Source organism: Archocentrus centrarchus, chromosome 12, assembly GCF_007364275.1.
Source record: "Archocentrus centrarchus isolate MPI-CPG fArcCen1 chromosome 12, fArcCen1, whole genome shotgun sequence".
NCBI classification, from domain to species: Eukaryota; Metazoa; Chordata; class Actinopteri; order Cichliformes; family Cichlidae; genus Archocentrus; species Archocentrus centrarchus.
This window is the reverse complement of record NC_044357.1, coordinates 1,827,732-1,849,391: the sequence shown is the minus strand read 5'-3', so window position 1 is coordinate 1,849,391 and position 21,660 is coordinate 1,827,732. Positions and strand designations below refer to the sequence as shown.

The 21,660-nt window shown below is 39.4% G+C and overlaps 1 protein-coding gene across 2 annotated transcripts; it reads right to left on the bottom strand.

The window, feature by feature from the left end:
* Positions 1-4,726: 4,726 nt before the first annotated feature.
* rilpl1 (Rab interacting lysosomal protein-like 1) lies at positions 4,727-20,732 on the bottom strand. 2 transcript variants are annotated; one of them, XM_030742149.1, is made up of 8 exons: positions 20,165-20,732; positions 16,275-16,422; positions 15,229-15,347; positions 14,107-14,352; positions 12,741-12,911; positions 11,182-11,336; positions 10,574-10,678; positions 4,727-7,896 (listed from the first exon to the last, which is right to left on the bottom strand). In XM_030742149.1, the coding sequence occupies exons 1-8, from the start codon at positions 20,450-20,452 to the stop codon at positions 7,764-7,766; spliced, it is 1,365 nt and encodes a 454-aa protein (XP_030598009.1). In that variant the 5' UTR covers positions 20,453-20,732; the 3' UTR covers positions 4,727-7,763. The 2 variants fall into 2 exon arrangements, with proteins under 2 accessions (XP_030598009.1, XP_030598008.1); XM_030742148.1 differs by lacking the exon at positions 12,741-12,911.
* Positions 20,733-21,660: the final 928 nt, after the last annotated feature.

Genomic DNA, 21,660 nt, shown 5'->3' with positions numbered 1-21,660 from the left:
CTGGGGGGGGGGGGGGGGGTAGTAGTAGTAGATATTAATGGGTTTTGGAGATTTTTAAAAAAAAAATTTTTGCAGGTGGAGCAGTTTATCGGGTGCATATCACATGTCACTTGAGGTCCATCTGCTTTGTCAGATGATATCTGTACTTTTATTTATGTGGAAGCATTCTGTTTGTTTTTGCAGCACATTTATTTTGTACATTTTGTATTATCTGTAGAATAGTGCTTCTACAGCATGCAGGTGGTAGTTGATGCTCTGCATTTTTATACAGCTTTTTTTAAAATTAATACATAGATACTTGGCAATATTTATGGCACCAGTGCCCCTTTTCGATCAGCAGAAACTGCGATGCAAATGACAAACTCGTTAAGTATATATTCTGTTCAGCGGGTGTCTATTTTCAGCCACAAGACCTCACACACTCATAGTGGGCGTGTAATAGTTTACCACATTCACGGTTTATTTGGCATTTTTTTGGGGGGGTGTACTAAAAAAAAGAACCCATGGTTTGATACTGGATGAAATATTTTGTGTTGATCATTGAAATATTAGAATATGAAAATTACTCTTATGAATGTTTATTTTTTAGCATAGATTGTATTTTATAATATTAAATGTACTACATACGATCAAGTTAGTATGTGGTAAATTTTAAAATTAAAATTATGTGCAAAAACCTACAGAATATTCTGTTGAAATATAAATGTGTGTGAAGGTTTTCACAAATATTTTCTCTCTGGCCGCGATTGGCACACACGATGATCTCACCTGTTCAATTTGGCTTCACTAAAACATAAATTCTCCCACTGATGACGACACTGTCTGCGGTGCTGTACTCTGTAAATATATTTATTTGCTTGCTGTTACAAATCCAGATGTTTTTTAAAAGAATACTGTGACATTTTGGGAATTATGTTGTTAATTTTTTTTTTTTGCTGAGACTTAATGGGAAGATTGATCAAACTCTCCTGTCTATGCAAAAAAACAATCTGATCACTTTCTGTTTTTCGAGAGCCGACACCTGATCTTCAAGTCAATGAGTTATAATCCCAGTTGAATTTGTCCTCGTTTGTGTCCGGCCGTCAGGTTCTGGGGTTAAATTTAAGAGAGGAGAGGAAAAGTCTGTGGTTGGCCCAAAAAAATGCAAAAGCATCTGTTCTGTTTTATTCATAGAAGTTTTATCAGACAAAACGACAGGTTACACACGTTGCCTTACAAGTAAACTCTTTTACAAAGAAACATGAAAAGAAAAATAAATGGAAATATGATTTGGTTTTGTGGATCAGATCTCTGTCACTGATTGTTAAATATACCAAACTCATGTCGTGGTTTGGGGGGGGGGGGCAAGGGAAGTCAAATCTGCATTACTGTAACACCACTGTTAGCGTTATTAGTGTGTTAGTATTAATGAAGATTGCTTCTGAATATTGCTTAAACACTCATCTGGGTGGAGAATATATAAATGCGCTGTATTGGTGAAACTAGAGTTTAAAACAAGCGAGGTCAGAGGTCAGAGTCAGGCTGGCTAAAGTCAAATCATTAAGATTTTCGGTAAATATGTGAACTGTGATTCTGTTCCAGTAGCTGTAGTTTCCTGTTTCAGCATACAGTCTTACAGACGGTCTTATTTAACTCTCAGCAAAATAAGAAATGAATGTATTTTCCAAAATACACACGAGCGGTTTTTGACTGTGAACTCTTGCATGTTTCCATTTAGTTTTTGTTTATGCACACATAGAAAACAACCCCACAATAACTGGTATGACTTTTCTTCTTCTTCCTCACAGATGTTCCAAATTTAATAAGATTGCCAACAGGTCTTTATTCCAGTGGCTTTTTCAGATTTGTTCTTGGCTCAGCAAGTCCAACAAATAAATAAAAACAAAAAAACAATAAAAACCCCAAAACCCAGTCAGAGTTGGTCACACACATAATTGGGAACTATTTTAATTAGCAGTTTAATCCACATTCGGGGTCTAATGAGGGCAGCATGGGATTAAATCATGAGGTTTTATAATAATGAAGGAACATGTCACTCAGTTACACAGAACTCGATGTTCTTTAATAGTTTATGAGACAACACTTCATTAACAGCTTAGTTCTCTGTTGTTGTACACAGGATTTGTTGACTGTAAACAGTGTAGAAAATCAAAGTTGTCTTCTAAGTATGTAGAAACGATGAATGGGCTCAGTGCAAATGTATTCATGCTGCCATTGATGCGTTACGTGTACCAGTGTACACATGATCTGTATACCCACTGTTTCTGGCAGGATATCAGACTTTTACCATTTGTTTTAAATAATTTATCTTTTTACCTCGCCCACTGATAGGTGGAGGGAGGTTAGGTTTTTGATTGCGTTTGTTAGAGGGGTAACTTGGAAAATTATGAATGACTTTCAAGGAAATGAGGAACAATTGATTACATTTTGGTGGTGATCATGATATGTATCCAGGACTTTGTAAAACGATTCTTTACCAGGTGAATTATGCGCTCCAGTTGTTTTCGTGGTTATGAAGCCTCAGGACGGAACAGTTAGCTTTAGGTTAGTGTAAAGACTGGAAACGGGGGAAACGAGGCTTGACCTTTGGCTGTTTCCAAAGGTCAAGCTACAAACTATCATGTTATATATTGTTTTGATTCAGCCTTACACACACATGTAACTAAACAGCTAATTCAGCTTTCTCATAAATTAATGAGTTAATTGTGAATTTAGTGAAATTCTGTGAGTGCGAGGCTACGCTGCTAAGCTTGGCTTCACTCAAGTACAATAAACCAACAAATACAGAGGTGGCTTGAACACACAAGACCTTAGCTTTTAGATGTTAACCCCCCCCCCATGATTGTCCTGCATGCTTCAATCAAGCAGTATAGTTTTGTGTTTGCTGAGTGTCTCCTGCTGTGTGTTACATGTGGATGTTGTCCTGACCTGCCCCACTGCAGATCAGACACGTAATGATTTGACTGTCTTTGCGACTCACTTCATTCCTGTCTCAGCAGCTGTAATTAGCTGAACGAGACATTTTGTTGTTTTTTTTGTTTTTTTTCGGTTCCATAGTTGTTATGAAGTATTTATCTAAAAAAAATTACACTGAAACGTTTTTATGGTATTTATCATTTTAGACAGGCTGGTGGTTTTCCTCTGCTTCCAGGCTTTCTGCTAACCCAAACTAAGCTGAGCACCTCCTGCCAAGTTCATGTTCACTGTACAGATATGAGTGTTATAGATTTTTCTCAGAAAGGATGCAAATGAAACAAGTTCCTAAAATGTTGAACTCTCTTTGAGCCCTTAAATTTTTTTTTTTTAATCTATCTGTAGCAGCTTTGTATGAAAATGACCCAACCAAAGAGACCTGACTGTTGCTCTCCATCGTTAGTGCAGCTGTAAAGTTTAAAGATTTTTCAAAAGTCAACAATAAATCCAGTTCTCTATGTTATTCCTAAAATATTCAGCATATTTGATGTTGGGATTTTTGTTCTTGTTCATTTTTATTTAAATGTAAAAGTAAATAAAACAGTGTTAATATAAATGGCTCAGTCACATCTTAAGTACATCTTAGGGTATGCACTATTAGATACATAAGGATACACCTTCCCCTGCCCCCTCTATCAGTAGCATTGTGTGATGTGAAATGTTTTCATGAGCCTTTCTTGACGAAGATGTTTCACTCTGGATTTTTTCCATTCTGTGTGGAACTAATGCAATAATAGCTGAGGGTCAAAACAGACCTGTTGGCCGTTTTAGGACATGATGGATCTTTGCTGTTGTAGCGTTGACTAAATCTTAATGCTGGGGTTTAGGTGTTGTTTAATAAAGATGTAATATGCAAGTAATGAGTACAGGTGTCTGATTTGGCCTTCCATTAAAAGAAATGACTTTAAAATTGTTTTGAATGGATAGTATGTGACTAAGGTACGAGTTCTTTTTTTTTTTACACAAGTGATTAGAGCCTAACTGATTTATCAGTAAGTCTGTATTATTGGTCAATAATAGCTATCTCCTGATCTATCCATATTGCATTTATAATAGCCAATAAATGGGAATTACATAAGTAAAGATGGGAGAAAAACCTTTCAACCATGTTATGAGTGTTGATGTTGTATAGTTTGTTCACCAGAGGGCACTCTGCTCCACATCATCCCATTTTCCTCCCAACATCTCTGTGGTGAAAAGAGCTCTGGTTTTGTTTCATCTGACCAAAGGATGTGCTTCCAGTATGCATCTTTCTCCAGGCTGTCTTTGTCATACTTCAGTCTGACTTGAAGTCCTTTTTATGCAGTAGTAACTAAACTGACTACATACATTTCCACTTTGACCTTTTGACCTCTACTCTGACCTTGTATTTGAGTTTCCAAGCATCAGAAAAAGTATAATGCTGCACATTTAAGTTGAGTGCTTTTTAAACGTCACACAAATGCTATTTATGATTTTCTTTCACAATAAACTCTTTGAAGCACTGAGACACAGAACTTGTACCAGTCGTGGATTCCTCCCACTGCTGCCCTTCATTGCTAAAGAAGTCAAGTCTGGTAAGACAGGTACGTCATGAAGTGACGAAACCAAAATATCTACATGGCATAATATTCTGGGTAACTGATGAAAATCATGTCCCAACTTCCCATCTTAACAACTTGATATGATGAACAAATCAAACACCTGGAGAAGCTGACTGTGACCTGTTATCCAGGTAACAACAGAATAAAAAACACACACACGTGCAAAAATGTCAAATATTACAGACTTTTATTACTGATGTGACATGTCTGAATTTAATAAAGCACTGAGCCATTCACTGTAAATCTCCACTTTAACGCGCTTCATCGGAGACTCAGGCATGAGAAATGTTCATCAACAATGCACTGAAGACTGGAGTGGGCGTGACTTCATTTCCCTTTAAAGATTTCACTGTTTAATTCCTTCATGACTGAATTGAGCCGATCCTTCTGACTTCCAAATATTGTTGAAAATATAATAATCTCTCTCTAACATATCTGAGTTTGTGAAAGAGGGGAAGCTGCTTCCACACTCATCTTCAGCCTCATTTATTACTCTGGTCGTTTTACATTCATTTATTCCACCCTGGTGAGGGAGTATAAATGAAGATAAAACTTAGACTACTGCTAACATTTCACACCACAGCTTCTCAGGGCTGAAGACATCAGCTGTTAAAGCACAAGCACCATCCGTAAAATAGCATTAAAAAAATATGTAAACACACTCTTCAGCTCTATCACTGTTATTTTAAACTACGCACAATTTGAGAAATCTAATGCTTCACGACCGTTTTCAAAGAACTATGTTTAAATTTGAGGCCTTGTATAAATGATGCATATGAGCACAAATGCACTGATGTGTGATCATATTTGGGGTTATTATAATTATTATTGTTGCTTTTGCTGAATATTACTGCAAATCTGATCCTTAAAGATCTTTATCTAGAGAGCCTGAAGTATAAATATAATGGACTTAAGGCTCATATAGATGCCACATTAAAATTAGCATGTTATGACATATTGCTTTCACTTGAGGATGAGGCTGGTGATATGTATTGCTTTGGTTTGGAGTGTTAAGTATCTGTCATTACTTTCTGCCTTTGAAAAAAGACGAGACATGAAGTCTTGCATGCTGCTAATGTGTGAGACTTCACACCAGCAGCTCTGAAGTAAACCCAGCAGTGCTGCCTTCTGATACAATGTCACACTGTCTCCTACAGGCTATGTTAGATGATAGAAATCAAATAAAATCAAGCAGATGTAATTTATTATTATCTGATAGTAGCTGTTGCAAAACTGTAGGTTTGCATGAGCACAATGTGCCGGCCTGTTTCTTAAATAAAATAAATTCAAACTTATGAGATACTAAATCAAAGTTATGAGGTATTACAAATAAAATCAATATTATGTTAATATTATAAAGAACTCACTAAGTCAACAATTATGAGACAATAAGTCATTAAGTTAATAAATCAAAATTAGGATGAGTAAATGAATAAGATGAGATACAAAATCTCAGTAATGAACATGAGTTAAAACTGAGTCACACTTTTTACTCTGTGAAAAAAATAAATCAATATTATAAAGACCTACTTAATAAAACAGACTAAATCAAATTTATAGTGAATTGTTTAGTCAAATGTATTATATTAATTCTCTGTTTTCAAATGATAAAAAAGAAGAAATGATTAAATCAGGAGTTAAAGTTACAGTGTGTAAAACTTTCACCACTAGATGTCAGTAGATTGCAGGTTTCAGTCAAGTGAGTTCTGTTGTGCATAATCCTAGATATGGTGGCTGCTACAGGACATGTTTTAGCCAAGAGAGATCAAAAACATTCAATTTAGACTGTAAACCAGAATGTCTGCAGCTGACTGCCGTGTTTCTACCACTGGATCGCATCCAGATCCACCCCGGAGTTTTTTCCCTGCTGCTGTCAGTCCGGTATGCCGGGTGAGAACTGTCCACCTCTATTTACTCTGGAGCAGGCTGTAAAACTTTGTGAAAGGAGTCTGATATGAGCCGATGAGTGCGATACTGAGGTGAGCTGTTGAGGATATACTGAACTGTATGTAAGTGCTGCTGCTTTTGTTGCTGTTAGCCACTGTTAGCGAAACTGTCTTTGAAGTGGATGTAAGATTGGTGGGCTCTGAGACTTAGTGAATAAACTCTCACACGATGTGAGAATGTAATCAAACTGTAATCTGAGGGAAAGTGAGATTTTTAGGACACTCGAGCCTCACGTTAGCTGGCATAATGCTAGCTGATGTTGTTTAGCCGGCTCTTGTCAGCTGTCTGGAGATCAGAGGGTCGCTGACAATAAGTAATTGCAACAATATCGGGAATAAATAAGCATGTTCATGCTTAATGAAATTATTCACCAGGCCAAAACTTTTACACACTAACTTGAAACTATGGAATACTACAAACACTGATTTAAAAAGTACAGATCTGTGAATTAATGACACACTAATTCAACATGTAATCAAAGCTGCAATGTTGTATATTGCCAACATGATAGGAAACTAAGTCATTAGGATTAAAAAAAAAAATCATCACTACTAACATCATGAAATGCTGCGTCAAACTATCAGAGCCAACAGAGGCATTAACTCAGTATTATGTTGGCTTATTCAGTTTGAAGGCTGTCAACTTTCACTTTACACGAGTACTTTAACTTATCATAAATTCAGTTGTGACTGTATGCAACATTTACACAGAGGCCTCAATTAGATTTATACAGCTGCATAATCTCAATCTGCATAACGCTGGTGATGGACCGATTAGCTGCCCACATGACAGAAATTTAAAATAGCTAAAACGGGACATTAAAATGTTGCTCTCATCTTAAATGACCGAGTGTTTTCCTCACAAGTTTGTGCAAATATTCTTTTTCAATTAAAGTAATTCAAATAGGATTTTTATAGCACACGCAGGTGTGCAGCCATTTTCACCCCTATTTACTCCAGACCTTCACCTACATATCATTTACCACCTGCACGCAACTTTCCACGTTCCCCCCCTTCAACCTGAGTTCACCCTCTCCTCTGCACATTAATCCTGCAACAACCAAAACACTTTCAGTCATTTTTAAAGTTGCACAGTTTTAAGTATATGTAGAATTTCTGCAAGGATATTAGATTCCTCTTCTTTCTGGCCATCCTCTCACCTCAAGTACATGGCGTTTCAGCTGCAGCGTGAGTTGCTAGTGGTGGTTTGGTGTGCAGTTGAGTGATGGGAGTGTTAAGAGTTTGAAGTCCCATACGGTGACTACATGTGCTGTAACGCCTCCTGGGCTTGTTCTGTGTACACGTCGTCCTTGCCCGCCCACGAGCCAAAGCCGACGTCGAACTGCGCGCTCCGCTGCGCGCTCCGCTGCTTGTCACGCGAGAAGAAACTAAACCTGAGACAAGAGAATGGAGAGAAGAAACAAGGCAGGCGGGGTTTACGGTGCCGCATATGCAGTGCTTGCACTGAGTATGAGCTACAGTGTGAGCAGCGTTAGAGCACTGGCAAATTTAACAGAAGCAATGCATCACAAGTGTGTTGTTTTAGGCAAATTAATTATGACACCTTCTGTATAATTAGTGTAAACAAACGCATCTATGTCACATCAGTCGTGTATCTGCTCCTGATGCTTGTAACGGTTTCCTCTTTTTCCAAACACTTTCACAGGATTGCTTTCTGTTTGTGGTAAATTCTGTTGTAATCCTTTGTACTTGAGAAAGAGTAGTTCATGCACTCACATGAACACAAAAAATGACAAAGGCATATTAGGGCCACTGACGGTAAAATAAATAAATAAATACAAATTAAGTGGTTAGGGGCTGAGGACACATTTCTGAGAAAAACTCTTGAATTTTCAAGATTAATGTCAAATTAGTGAGGAAAAAAAAATACTTTGACTTCTCAAGGTTAAGCTGGAAAGAAATTCTCATAAAAAAAACAAAAACAAAAAAACTCCAATTACCCACAACCATGTTTATAGAAACTAGCAAAATGCTGGTAAAGGTGCACGCGAGTCTCACATCCAGCTGCACAGAGACCTGTGTTGTTTGTCCAGGCTGGACCGCGGCTCAGTTTAACGAAAATGAGCTTGTAGCTTGTTGTCAGTCACAATGATGTGAGTGGAAAGACCAACATGTACATTTCTTTCCAGCTTAACCTTATCAGGTGAAGTGCTGTGATGCACTGACTAAATAAAACTACTTTCCAGACTTTTTTCCTCGTAAATTTATTACTTTAATCTATAAAATTGTCATTTGTTTCTCATAATGTTTTTCCCAGCCCCTTAATTCTTCCCCCTTCAGTGGCCCTAATACACCACTGCAGAAATTCATAAATTATGGCTGAAATTATTTCTAAACTCATCTTCTGTAAATTGATCAGGGCAGATGATAAATTATTGCAATATTAAAAAAACATAATTAATCACTAGCTATGATCTAAAAGCACTTTAGTTCATGAATTCCACAGAATTATTTATGTGAGTTACAGAGGTTGGTCAGTGAGGGTAAAAATCGAGACTACACGCCTATTCTGACTGGCTGATCCTTGGTCGTCTCATTGGACGACGACAATAAGACAGCCCCACAATCAGCCAATCAGAATACTACAAAGGTGCGCAAAGAAAGCGACCCCCCTGAACATGCACAGGGGGTGGAGGCTGTTAGCTGAGACAGTGATGGACTGTGAAGTCAACCAAATATAGAGTCATACAAGTGACATGAGGCGTCTGATTGGCTGTAAAGTGGGGTCATCTGGGATCAAACCAGCCGCCACCATCGGCATTATGGCTGTGAAGATCCTGTTACACAGAGGTAAAGACATGAAGAGGAAGAGATACACAGGGGGTGGGGGGGTGGAGGGACAGGGACCACATCAACCTTTGACCTCTGTTTGAACCAGACCTCATTAAAGCTCAAAAGAAGTCATTACTGAGTTTATTTTAGAGCAGAGATGAAAAAATTCGTGATACTGAATTTAAAAAACCCCCCAAAAGAAATCCAAAAATAACTAAGAGAATATTAAAAACCAAAACACAGTGAGCGCACCTGCTTGCACAGATAAACTGTATAAGCATGCAAACTGCTGTTAAGGCGGCAGCCACATTGGTATAGCAACACCCTGCCTCCTGAAGCATTTGCTTAATGTCCCAAATCTTGTACTTACACTTCAGCGAGAAACAACATGACTTGAAATCCTTCTGTTTTGCAGGCAATGGTTTAAACCTATAAGATCTTGTCTACCTCTAAAGGCTGCCCACCGGTATTTGCATGCCATGATTTTGTTGTACCTTTCATACTGTGTAACTGTTAGAGGCCAGGCAACCAAATCTGCATTCAATCCTACAATGTTGGTATAAAAACAAGAATTAAAAGCCTCATTTGAAAAGTGCAATATGTTCCGCTTTGAGTGCAAAGCAGATCTGTGATCACTGAAATGGATCTTTTGTCATTCTTAACAGCTATTCTTCAAAGTTTGTATCTATCTGTATCTGCCCTACACTTAGAGTACTCGGAGCTGCTTTCAGACTTGAGTCCTTTTTATGATGTGACAACTAATTGGAAGCAATCGCACACTTGAGCAACGTAACTGCAGTGTGAAAATGTTTTCCTGTGAAGTCAGAGGCAATTTGAGCATAGTGAGCTGCAGCGTTATCGCCAGTTTGTACATGACTAACGAACACCACCGAACACAGTGGTGACACAGGACCAATCAATCATTTATTGATTGATCCTGTGTCACCACTTAAAATCCATGTATATTACTTTTTAGCGGATAAATCTGAAACAAAAGATCAAAACATCTTCAAACCCAAATGCCCAAATTAAACTAAATGTATGTATAGTATATAATAACACATGAGGAAAATCCTGTTCAAAGCTAAAGCTACCAGCCTGAAACAGTGTCTGGTATTGCTGCAGAAAAGACAAGAGCAAGCATGTAGAGACCAAATAATCCATCCTCTACTCACAGCATGCAAGATTTCAATTAATCACAGGAAAGGAAGTTTTAACAGGCAAGTGTTTTCGTGAGCAGCTATTATGAGTGCTTGCATGAGTGTGAGAGCCACATACAGGCGCTTGATTCCCGATTCCGGCTGGGCAGAAGAGCGGGAGCGAGTCCTCAGTTCGGGGGAGGGAGAAGAAGATGGAGTAACGATCTCCTCGTCTGCCTCATCACTGCAAACACAGAGAGCAGCATAATCACCATAACCTATTGGTAATAAATAATTTTTTAAAAAAATGATAGTTTTCTTTTTATAAATAATCTTAATCTTACAAACTGCACCTTTAAAAACAAATTACAAAAGGCGTTACAAGCACATACAAGCACATAAAGTCTAAGTAAAAGCAGCAATAACAGCACAAAAACAGGAGGCTCAAATGTAATTGTGCTAAATCACAGAGCTTAAACATAAAACAATATAATTATTAAAATGAGAATGCAATTCTAATTAAGTGCATTTGTGATGCATTTTAATGAGGAAACAGCAACTTAAGGCAGTTAGCAAAGAGGCAGGCCCTGTTTGGTCTGACCTGGGAAACAAGCTTCTAAAATAATAAATAATAAGGTTCAAATCCCGCTCATGCTTTAAGCGCGCCATAAATACTGTTTTGTGGCGCTCCTAAATGTCGGTCTCCAGAGGAGGTGGATGATTGTTGTGAATATTAACACCATCTACCTTTTGTAGTAGGCCAGCTCTTCCTGCAGCAGGAACACTTTGGCCTTGAGCTCATTCCGCTCGTGGAGGACGTCCCTCAGCTCCTGCAGTGTGAACCGGGGCCTGTTGGGGTCCTTTGGGTCCACGCCCCCTGACTCCTCCTCACACAATGCCTCCTGCCAAGAGAGAAATGCATTACACGGAGTAAAGTAAACCAGAGAAAAGAGAGGAAGAGGCAGGGGCAGGGAGTGGGGATACCTTAGTGAAATATTGGAACACAGCAGGCATGTCTTCATCGCACATCGCCTCCTGGTGGCAAATGTTTAACTACAAGTCAGACACGGGGCCTTTTTGTTCCAATACATTTTTTTTTAGTTCATACTTCACTCAAAATGCTGTTAGATTTTTTTTTCCCACACAGCACAACAGAGAAATTCACTGTCTGTTAAAGAAAAACACCTGAAACACGTGCGGTGGACAGAAGCCACTCAGGCAAAATTCTGCTCAAAAATGTCCAAAACTCTCAAATTCTTGGAGAGTTTTTATGCAATCTCAAGCCTGTCTGGAATCACATCTTTTACAGGAATAAAAAGAATATTTAATTGTGTTTTATGTGAATAGTTTTAAAATATTTAAAAGAAAAAATATTAAAAAGCAAAACATGTGCGTGTCTGCAGGCGAATAAAAGACAAAAAGGTTTTGTTACTGGGTTTAGATGAGACACTCCTGGCTTTGTTTTCCACTGCAGCCATTTTAAGCTCACCTGGTTGCTCTGAATCAAGTGGTTTTAGAGGCTGCAGGAGTTTTAATGGGACACTCTGGGAATGCCGTTGATGATGAAGCTGAAAGGGAACAACTCGCAGCTCTGACTCAGCCGTCAGGTGTGGCTGTTGGCGTGTATTCATGTTTACCAGGGATCAAAGAGCCAGACCACACAGACCCGACTGACCCATTGAAATACACAATGCGGAAGACAATGACGGATGTACGTCCTCCATGAGACTCAGTCGTGTCTGACTGTGCTGAGAACTGAGATTTATCAGGATATCGTCACGTCTCTTTACCGTGTCACATCTTTCTATCGCTTTATTGCATACACCTGATTTTTATTAGTTTTTATGTGTTTGAAAAAATGAACTGTAGTTAATATAAAAGTTTTAAATGTAGCTACAGTAAATAAATATTATTGTAGCACTCTTGTGTTTTTTTTTTCTTTTTTCCATTACCGCTGTTAAAACAACTGAATTTTAGTTTTTCTGCTATATTTCATGCTCAGGGTGCATGAGAGGACAGCTTCACGTGCAGTTAGAGGCTGAGCTCTTGCAGTAATCTATATTTAGAAGGGTCATCAGTGCACTCACCCAGAAACTCACTTGGCTGGGGAGAGAAAATCCTACTCATACTCATGTTAGTTTTCCGACACCCATGCAGAGCTCAGTCCACGGATCACAGAAATGTTAGTCCACTCTCTTCCTTTGTTTACACCCAGAAGGCTATTCTTCCTCAGGGCGGAGTGCAGGTTTGGAGTTAGAGTCAGGACAATCACATCACTCTAGTGCGAATCAGCACGTTTGCATTACCCAAAGCAACACTGCCTCGTCATCAGCATCCTCATCCTCGTGCGCCTCTGGGCCGAGGGAACCAGACAGAGGCCACGGTGCACGATCAAACCCACCAGGTGTCGGCTCTGAGGAGTCAGGTCTGTCTGACCTGCCCTCAGCCCCCACCAACACTGCAGCAGTCTTACCACACTGGTGGGGTAAAAGATAGTTTGTGAGACATATACTAAGCCTTTGACTAAGATATGCTATTGAGCTGCTCTGAGGATATGTGCACCTACAGATTGGCTGTAAGATAGTGGGGTGAACAACTTCAGGTGAAAATGATAAGATCTATTATACAATGTGAACATTTCACATTACATGCTCATTTGTTTGATCATTTCTTGCTGCAGATAGATGAGAAGATCAAACAAAGAAGTTTAGCCACATACCGAGAATGGAAGCAGGGAGAAACTTCCAACTTATCTTTGAGCTGAAGCGGACCTATAATGTTTTTTCTCATCTTTTTACCATTATTTCCTTTTACAGTGTATGTACAAGTATTCTCTGTGAGCCAACAGCTCAGGCTTCAGACTACTCGAACAGAGTTTTTTCTATTTTTGGCTTGTATGATAATAGTGAGAGCGGACAGTCCTAATATGGTCATCTCACAGAAGCCCCACCTACTTGGTGTCCAAAGCTTCTGTTATTTGTTTGCAGCGAATCAGAAGATTTAAAAGGAAAGGAGCAAAAACATCTTGTTTCACACAGAGAATAACCTGAGGGGGTTTCACCAACCCGCCACAGCGTCCACACTTGCAGTTCCAAAGAAGTCTATAGGGACGCGGCCCTCTTCCCTGACCTATGTAAACACTTTCTTGATAGGTTTATAGGCTCAGTCACTCATTGAAGGTCATACCAAGTAAAATATTAAGTCTATTTTTAAAACTTTGATCATTCTATAAGTTTTGGAGAGAAGGATTATCCAGGATTATCATTGGCTAACGATCTGTCAGTCATAAGTTGTTTTGAAAACTGGTGTGGTTTCAAAACACTAAGATGGTGATGGTAAAAATGTTCATTTTGAGGCTTCAAATCAGGACCTCATAAACCAGTGGGTAACTTCATGGTGGTTATGTTTAGCTTTATTAATGTCTATGTTTTGGACATAGCCTCAAGTGGCCATTAGAGGAGCTGCAATTTTTGGCATTTTATTTGGCTTTATTTCTCAGCCCTGGAGGACGGCTGCTTGATCTTAGCTTTGTTAGGCTGGGGTTTGGGTGGATAACATTTTAAGCTCTAAATAAGACAGTCTCTGTTTAAAACTGTCTAATTGGTACTCTTTCAATACAAATTCTAACAATAAATGTAGACTACTTGTACAGTTTTCCCTGTGCTGTGTTACCTCTGCAGGTGAAGGAGGCTGAGGCGGAGGCTCGTCTGAGTTCTGAGCAGGCAGCTCTCCTTGAAGCCGCTCCCTTAAGCGTGCGATTTCCTGCCGAAGACCAGCAACTTCCTGCCCTCGCGCCTGAGCGCTGGCCTCCAGTTCAACCTTCTGTTCGATGAGTGCTTTGCCCTGAGCTTCCACCACAGAGATTTTATGGCGCAGGTCATGGTTGATTTTCATAAGACGAGACTGCTGCTGCTGGAGCTGCAGAAACAGGGAGACAATGAGCCGCGTGGTCTCTCATACCATGATGCTAACCAGAAGTGTTTCCAGTTGCTTAGAACGGCCACACTGAAGGGAAAAGCCAGCAGGCAAGGGCACACATGTGAAAGTATGCAAGTTAGTGGAATGGAAATTGTATTTAATCAAAGTTCAAAAAGGCAATTTGTTATGTGGGTGAGATTCATTACACCTGTGAAAAATCAGATCTAAAATCTGAGCTCTCATTTAACTTAATTAAATTAATTTCAAAGCTGAAAGATGTGTTCAGTAACCTGAGTCGCTCTCTGAGAGGACCAATTTTTTTGGGGGGGTCAGGTATGACTCACTTCAGAGGTTTGTGAAATTTGAGACAGAGAAGTCGCTTATTTATAAAATGAAACATGAAAATAAACAAATATGTTGCATATTTCCAGGGCTAATCCTAGAATGCCAAGTGAAGGTGGGCAATTTGGGCAGGTTGCTGGTTTGAATCCCCTTTCAGATTATATCATCTCTGATGTGACAAAAAATACGCTTAATAAACAAAAGCCCGACTAATGTTTAAAAATTAAATTTGTTCAATACATATGTAGATATTTTTAGATAGCTCTCATACATTTGCTGAGCCAATTCTTGCATACTGTTTGTGTCTCAATATTTTTTTTCCCCTACTTATAAACAGTGAAACACTGGCAACAAAATTATTGCTGCTCATCTCCATCTAACCAGACCTCTGTTATACTCAGAGATATGGTTCGATCAGAGGATTGGTTTACCAGAAAAACATTTTTGACTGCAAATGTCTACATTTTTTAAAATTCACACAGGAAGAAAACAACACAGCCTCTCCTTGTTGAGACACTGAGTTTGCGTCCTTACTGCTTCTATGTCCTCGTTTTTCAGAGTGAGCTCGCGGTCCTTGGCTCGAATCTCATCTCTCTGCTTGTCCACCACTTCTTTAAGCTTCTTCATCACCTGCCTCTCTCTTTCTGTCATACCTGGAAAACAATGACAGAGGAAGAGATTGTCATTCATGACAATAAGCAGGACAGGTAGATTTTTATCAGGAACAGTTTCCGTTCTTTATAATCTGGGTTGGCTGGCAGAAATGAGCTCTGATTTGTGTGTGAGGCTGGCAGGTGTGCTTGTGCACTGAAGCCGGTCTGTGCGTCAGGGTGACTGCGGCCTCTGTGTGAGACCACGGACAGGCCTCTGACGCAGGGATGAGACTGGCTTGCCGTCAACGCGGAGAAGGCTCCCTTTGTTTGTGTTTGTGTCTGAGTGTGGTACTGTGTGCACAGCAGAGAGAGAGAGAGACACACACATGAGAAATGTTACCAAGGGTAAGCGGCCGAGCTTCTGTCCACACGCGGCACAAACTTGAACTGAATTTCCAGGAAAAATTATCCAAAGTCAATGCAGATCACAAAGCTGTTTCATGCACTACTGTGATGGAAATATCACAAGGTATCAGCAGCTTTAGAGCGGTAGTATGCAGACTCCCAACACTGAGCCTGTGGTTTGGAATGATTCTGACTCACTAACATTTGCACAAAAAAAATTACCCGTGTGCAAGTTTCAGAAAGCCGATGGTAACTGCAAAGCTCCATGTAGGACCAATGCATGAGAAACTGTCCCCTAAAAAAACGAAGGCAAGGAGCCTGCTTCTGATTTTCAATCTTGGTAATCACTTTCCCATATGAGTTTTTATGCTCTCAACGGTTTGCATGCAGGACAAGAACATATCTACATACATATTAGTGAATGACACATAATAATAATGTTTGAATGCACCTATAAAGCAACTGACTTGTAAGTCACTCACACTCTGTCACTTGTAAACTGGTGTATCATGAAAAAATACATCACTTTTTTTTTTTTTAATAGTAGATGGGCTTTGCTTTGATGGAGCCCCACATCCTCACCCTCATGCCTCTGCAAGTCCTCCTCGCTCAAGGGGTCTTTGATGGACATGGTGGTGAGAAGGGTTTTGTTCTCTTCCTGCAGCTGTGCAATCTGGGAGAGCAGATCCTGAGCTTCTCCCCTCCACACATCCTCCACCAGCTCCAGCTCCTGGACTCAGACACATACGTATATACTGTTATACTATAAATATATCATTATTGATCACATTTTATTGATCACAATTTTTTTTGCTGCCTGACACAGATTCCAAGTAGCTGTGGCGACCAATTTCGATTGCAAGGCAACTGTACAGGTCACACGGAGAGAGGCAAGCTGTCTCCAAACAATAATGGTCCGACCTGGACCGAATGGACTGACTGTAATCAGACAGACCGGCAAATAACTGCCATCTAATTTATAACACAGACAGACAGCCATCATTTTGCAATCAATCTGAGCCAGTCTAAATTTATTAAACTGTATTCTGGTTATATTCTTACATCAAAGCACGACTGCCAAGCGCCTAGGTCATTTAGACCTAGGCGCTAGACCTAGGCCTAGGCCTAGATCAGTAGGTAGAGCAGGTCACCTACTGATCAGAAGGTCAGCGGTTCGATTCCTGGCTACTCCAGGCTACATGCCAATGTATCCTTGGGCAAGATACTTAACCCCAAGTTGCTCTCCGACCGTCCCGTCGGAGTATGAATGTGTATGAATGATAGTTAATTAAAAGCACTTAGCTTAGCAAAAACATGGAAGTGCTTGTATGAATGGGAGTGCATGGGTGAATGTAAACATGTTGTAATAGCGCTTTGAGTGCTCTGACTGAGTAGAAAAGCGCTATATAAGAGCTAGTCCATTTACCATTTACCATTTTGCACTTAAATCACCATCCTGCAGCAATTATGCCAATATTTGCAGAGGAATTTCTGTTTCAAATCTGTGAGACTTTGGCTATACTCTGAATGCAAATAGTTAATGTGGATTTCTGGGTATGTAGACAGCAACAGATTTGTGATTTCTGTTGATATATCACATTAAATTACTATTGTTATTAGTCATAGCATTTAATTAGGAAATTGACCCCATTCAACTGCAGATTGATAGCAGACTAATTCTGTTTTATTGCCATTTTATTGCCGTCTTGATGCACCAATGTGACTTTGAAGACCGCACTGTCTCATTTTAAATGGGTGACAAATTCTAGCTGATATGGAGTTAAAATGTGTCGGTAAGGCGGGCAGTCACTCAGACCTTAAATGATTCATATAGCAACACGGAAAAACAGGAATAAACAGGAAGTAGGAGTCATTCTGTGCATACTGTCATACTTAAAAAAAGAATCCATAATTATGAACAGGCGACTATCACAGTTACTTTGAAAATGTGATTATGGGATGCATGTTTTTTCATTTAGCGTTTAAACCACTTTTTTTTTTTCAATGACATCAGAGCCAATCGTATCATAATCTAGAGTGTGAGTGTTGTTGGACAGCTAGACTGAGGAAAAGTAAGCGTTATAATTACAAAGACAGATTTAAAGGTTTTTAAGAATAATAAACATGCAAATTTGACATACTGGCTGCTACTGTGATGACTCAGAGCTTCCTGCAGAGCTCTGATTATATGCCACTTTTACAACAACCAGTCAAGAAAAAGGAAACAAAAGAAAACACAACCGTGACTGAGACAAAGAGAAAGAATGGTAATAGATCTGTTTTTTAGGCTCATCTGGACAAATTTATATTAAGTTATTGGTTATTTCCTTAATTTATGTAATTTATCACAGGTAAGTTAACATCTATAGACTACAGTGAACACCCATTTCTGTGTAAAGGGGATTCACACGACAGGCATAATAAAAGTTTTCAAGTGACAGGAGAAGGTTTTTTTTATCAGTACATTCTGGCATCGGTAACCAGGATGCTTTGCAGGGAGGTTACACAGACTGTGAATGGGAGGCGTGGAAATGACGGATTCTGTGGAAATGTGCCATTCCACGCTGCTTTCAGGCCTGGTGTGATCAGATTCATTGATTTTAGTGGAAGCTTAATATGGATATTAAGCATGTGCACACGTGACCTACATTTGCTACCTGTTCAGTGGAGTCACTGGGTTAATGAAACACAATAAACACTCTAATACTTCTTTATAGACTGTGTGTTTTCATTGTAGATGTGAACTTTGTGTGAATGTCATGCAGGCTTTATATGGCCTGTCAGTTACAGCAGAAACAGCTATCACCACTTTATCACTTTATCACAGTCATGAGACAGTTAATACATGAACCGGTGGCTCCGTCACTGTCACGAGAAACTGACACGCTAACTTTTTTATAGCACTGAGCGGCCTGAGTGTCCAGCTGATTGAAAACCACCAACATAGTGTCTACTTTTATATTCACAAAGAAGGGAAATAAATAAAAACATTTAAAGCATTGTGCTTCAGTGCATTTTGTTTGGATTTTACTTGACTGTTTTCATTTGATACTACTTTACATTCTACTTTGTACTTTTGACCCCCCCCCCCCCCCCCCCCCCCCCTTTATGTCTGACAGCTATATTTGCTTTCAGCTTACATACAAATATGTAATTGGCTTATAAAATACAAAACATTGCTGAGGATGAACTTTTTTGGCTTGTGATGACTTTACGAAACAGATGTGTTTAATCAGAGCTATTGTTTTTTCGTGGTCTAAAAATTATTTTTTATTCCATTATTGTTTTTAGTGGTTCTTGAACCAGTGGAAAAGTAAGCCCATTCTTAGACGTTTCTCAAGTTGAGCCAACTCCTACACCAACAACTATAACCCCATTTATCACCTCACTACCACACTGAATGGACCCAGACTACTGCAGCTCAACCTCAACCAACTCCAGCCATAGCCTGTATATAAACGACGGACATGAAAACTGGTGAGGAAGGGTTAGATCTGACAGGGGTATTTGATGGTACTACATACAACAATACTATAGTGACACTGTAGTGACTTCTCAGTCAAAAGGAAGCCTCACCCCAAACCTGTATTGTCTATTTTACTCTAAATATGACAATAATTTACAAACTTGACATCATGTGTTATTAAACAAGTCCTGAAATAGGCAATTCAGACCATAAGATCATTAGGCATGTCTTTACCAAGATTTTAAAACAGAAAGTAGGTCATTTTATCATAGACTTCTTTACAATCTGACTTCTATTTGAATCCAGAGACACTGCCCCCTGCCGACCATTAAAAAAAACATCTAGAATTAGACACTTCATTGGTTTCACTCTTTTTTTAAGAGGTCAGATTCATCTTCTAGTCTGTCTGCTTATTATTGCTGCAACTATTATATTTTCATTTCAGACTAATTTATTCATTTTTATAAAGTGTTATAAATTTGTAATGTGCACTAAAAGCACATTTATGCACATTTTACTTTCAGTACTTACATGCTTTTATTTAAATATCACAAATAAATGGCTCTTTTAACAGAGTATCCATCCTCTTATTACAGAATTTTTACTTCAGTAACGTGACAACTTAGGACTGTTTACTTGCCATGAAGCGTTTCAGTATATATATTTCTTTTGTATGCTTGTGTGCAAAACATTCATACAGAACTTTGACTTGTTATGGATGATATTTACAGTGTGTACTTGTAGGGGTGATTTTTTTCTTTAAACTTTATTGTGCCCGATTCATTTTAGAGTGTGACACTTAGTACTTTGATTGAAGTCACATTATAATTGCAGGGCCTTTAGTTTTCTATTTTAATGTGGTATTATAGTTTAGGCAAATTATCTGTACACTTCCAACCTGTAGCAAAAACATAAGTTTGAGAGTCACTGACAAATGAAATCGTGATTTCCACTTTTAATCTGTATAACAGAATCTGAAGAGCTCTGTGGTTGTGCAGTGTGAGACCTTTCTGTGCTTCTTCTCCTTCTCCAGCCGGTCTATGCGCTCCAGCCGCAGCTTATCCAGCTCCAGCCTTAGCTCCTCGGTCTCCGGGCTGATGCTGCTGCGGCTCACCATCACCTCTAGGATTTCCAGAACCCGCACCACTTTGGGCATGAGCCTGGACAGAGCCTCGCAGCCATACTGGTCTATGATCCTCTCAAACTCCTGGCCCACCACCGCGGCGATGTCATACACGTCCATCACAGTGAGGTCAGCCACATTTTTCTCCAGGGCCGAGCCGAAGTCCTCCATGTCGAGATAGTTTGTCCCTCCCCGGTTTCCTATTATGTTCCCTTCGCCACAACAAACTTCCTCCCCCGTGAAGAACAAGTCTGCTAAGTTACGCTTTACCTCCTGGGCTTGATAAGCGGTGTCCAGATAATCCGGAAAGCAGCATAAAACACTGAAACTATCGCTTATCCATCATTAGCGGCTCAGTCCAGCCTTTCGTTTGATTTGTTTGAGATACATATCGTCTACGTCCCATCGCTGTCCTGCCGGAGCTGCAGTACCCCTGTAAGCTAGCAGCTGCCGCTCATCCACTCCAAAAGGAAACTTCACACTTCCGGCTACACCCTTCAAACTAAAGCCAGCATGGAGGAACGTGTTATTCAAATGTTTTAACTAATGAATGTTTAAATGCTTTGTAATAAGTAAAATAAGCTTTCAAATCTTTACCTTTAAGTAAAAATGGAAAACTGTTTTCATTTTATACTTATACCATTCATCCATCCATCCATCCATCCATCCATCCATCCATCCATCCATTCACTCTCTTCCGCTTATCCTGTTCAGGGCTGGAGCTTATCCCAATTGTCATAGGGCGAGAGGCAGGGTACACCCTGTACACTGTTCACTTTTGGCGTGCGACACTGTTCACAAAGGGAAGAATGGAGGGCATAATAGGCCCATAATCCACTGTATCCGCTGCTGTCCCTGTGGAAATCAATAGTCTTATCAGAGCCTACACGTATCAGTCGTGATTGCATTGTACATGCTTTGCACCTTGGTAACCAATATTTTACCGCAGTTTGTAATCTAGTCACCTTGGGAGATTTGTTTTGCTTTTATTTTGAAGGTGATAAAGCATGATTCCGGTTGCTTTTTCTAACTTCGCCTCTCTGGTGTGAGAATCACAGCGGCTGCTTCAATGGTGGTGAGGTTGCAGTTTGTACTGCGCATGACTGAAATAAGAGACGGATGAGGTCGCTGTGTGAATATATTACAGCATGAAGACGCACTTGTTCTGAGGCCTAAAAAACCCACGACTAGTCAGCTTGACCAAATATGTATTTTCTTTGACATAATAACTTGCAAAAACTTTAAGCGTATGTGTTTTTATTCAAGTCTATATAGAGAGTCTGTGCAAAGTTTAAGTGTCTGTTAATATCTAGACTTTGTAAAAAAAAAATAATAAAATAATAATAATAATAATAATAGGGGTAAATCAGAGACTGACT

Excerpts from the sequence above, each read along its gene's own strand:
- rilpl1 (XM_030742149.1), bottom strand. The coding sequence starts at position 20,452 with ATGGAGGACTTCGGCTCGGCCCTGGAGAAAAATGTGGCTGACCTCACT. Across the intron at positions 15,348-16,274 it reads GGACTTGCAGAGGCATGAGG|GTATGACAGAAAGAGAGAGG; the intron begins GTGAGGATGTGG and ends ATTGTTTTCCAG. Across the intron at positions 11,337-12,740 it reads ACGAGGCAGTGTTGCTTTGG|GAGGCATTGTGTGAGGAGGA; the intron begins GTAATGCAAACG and ends CTCTCTTGGCAG.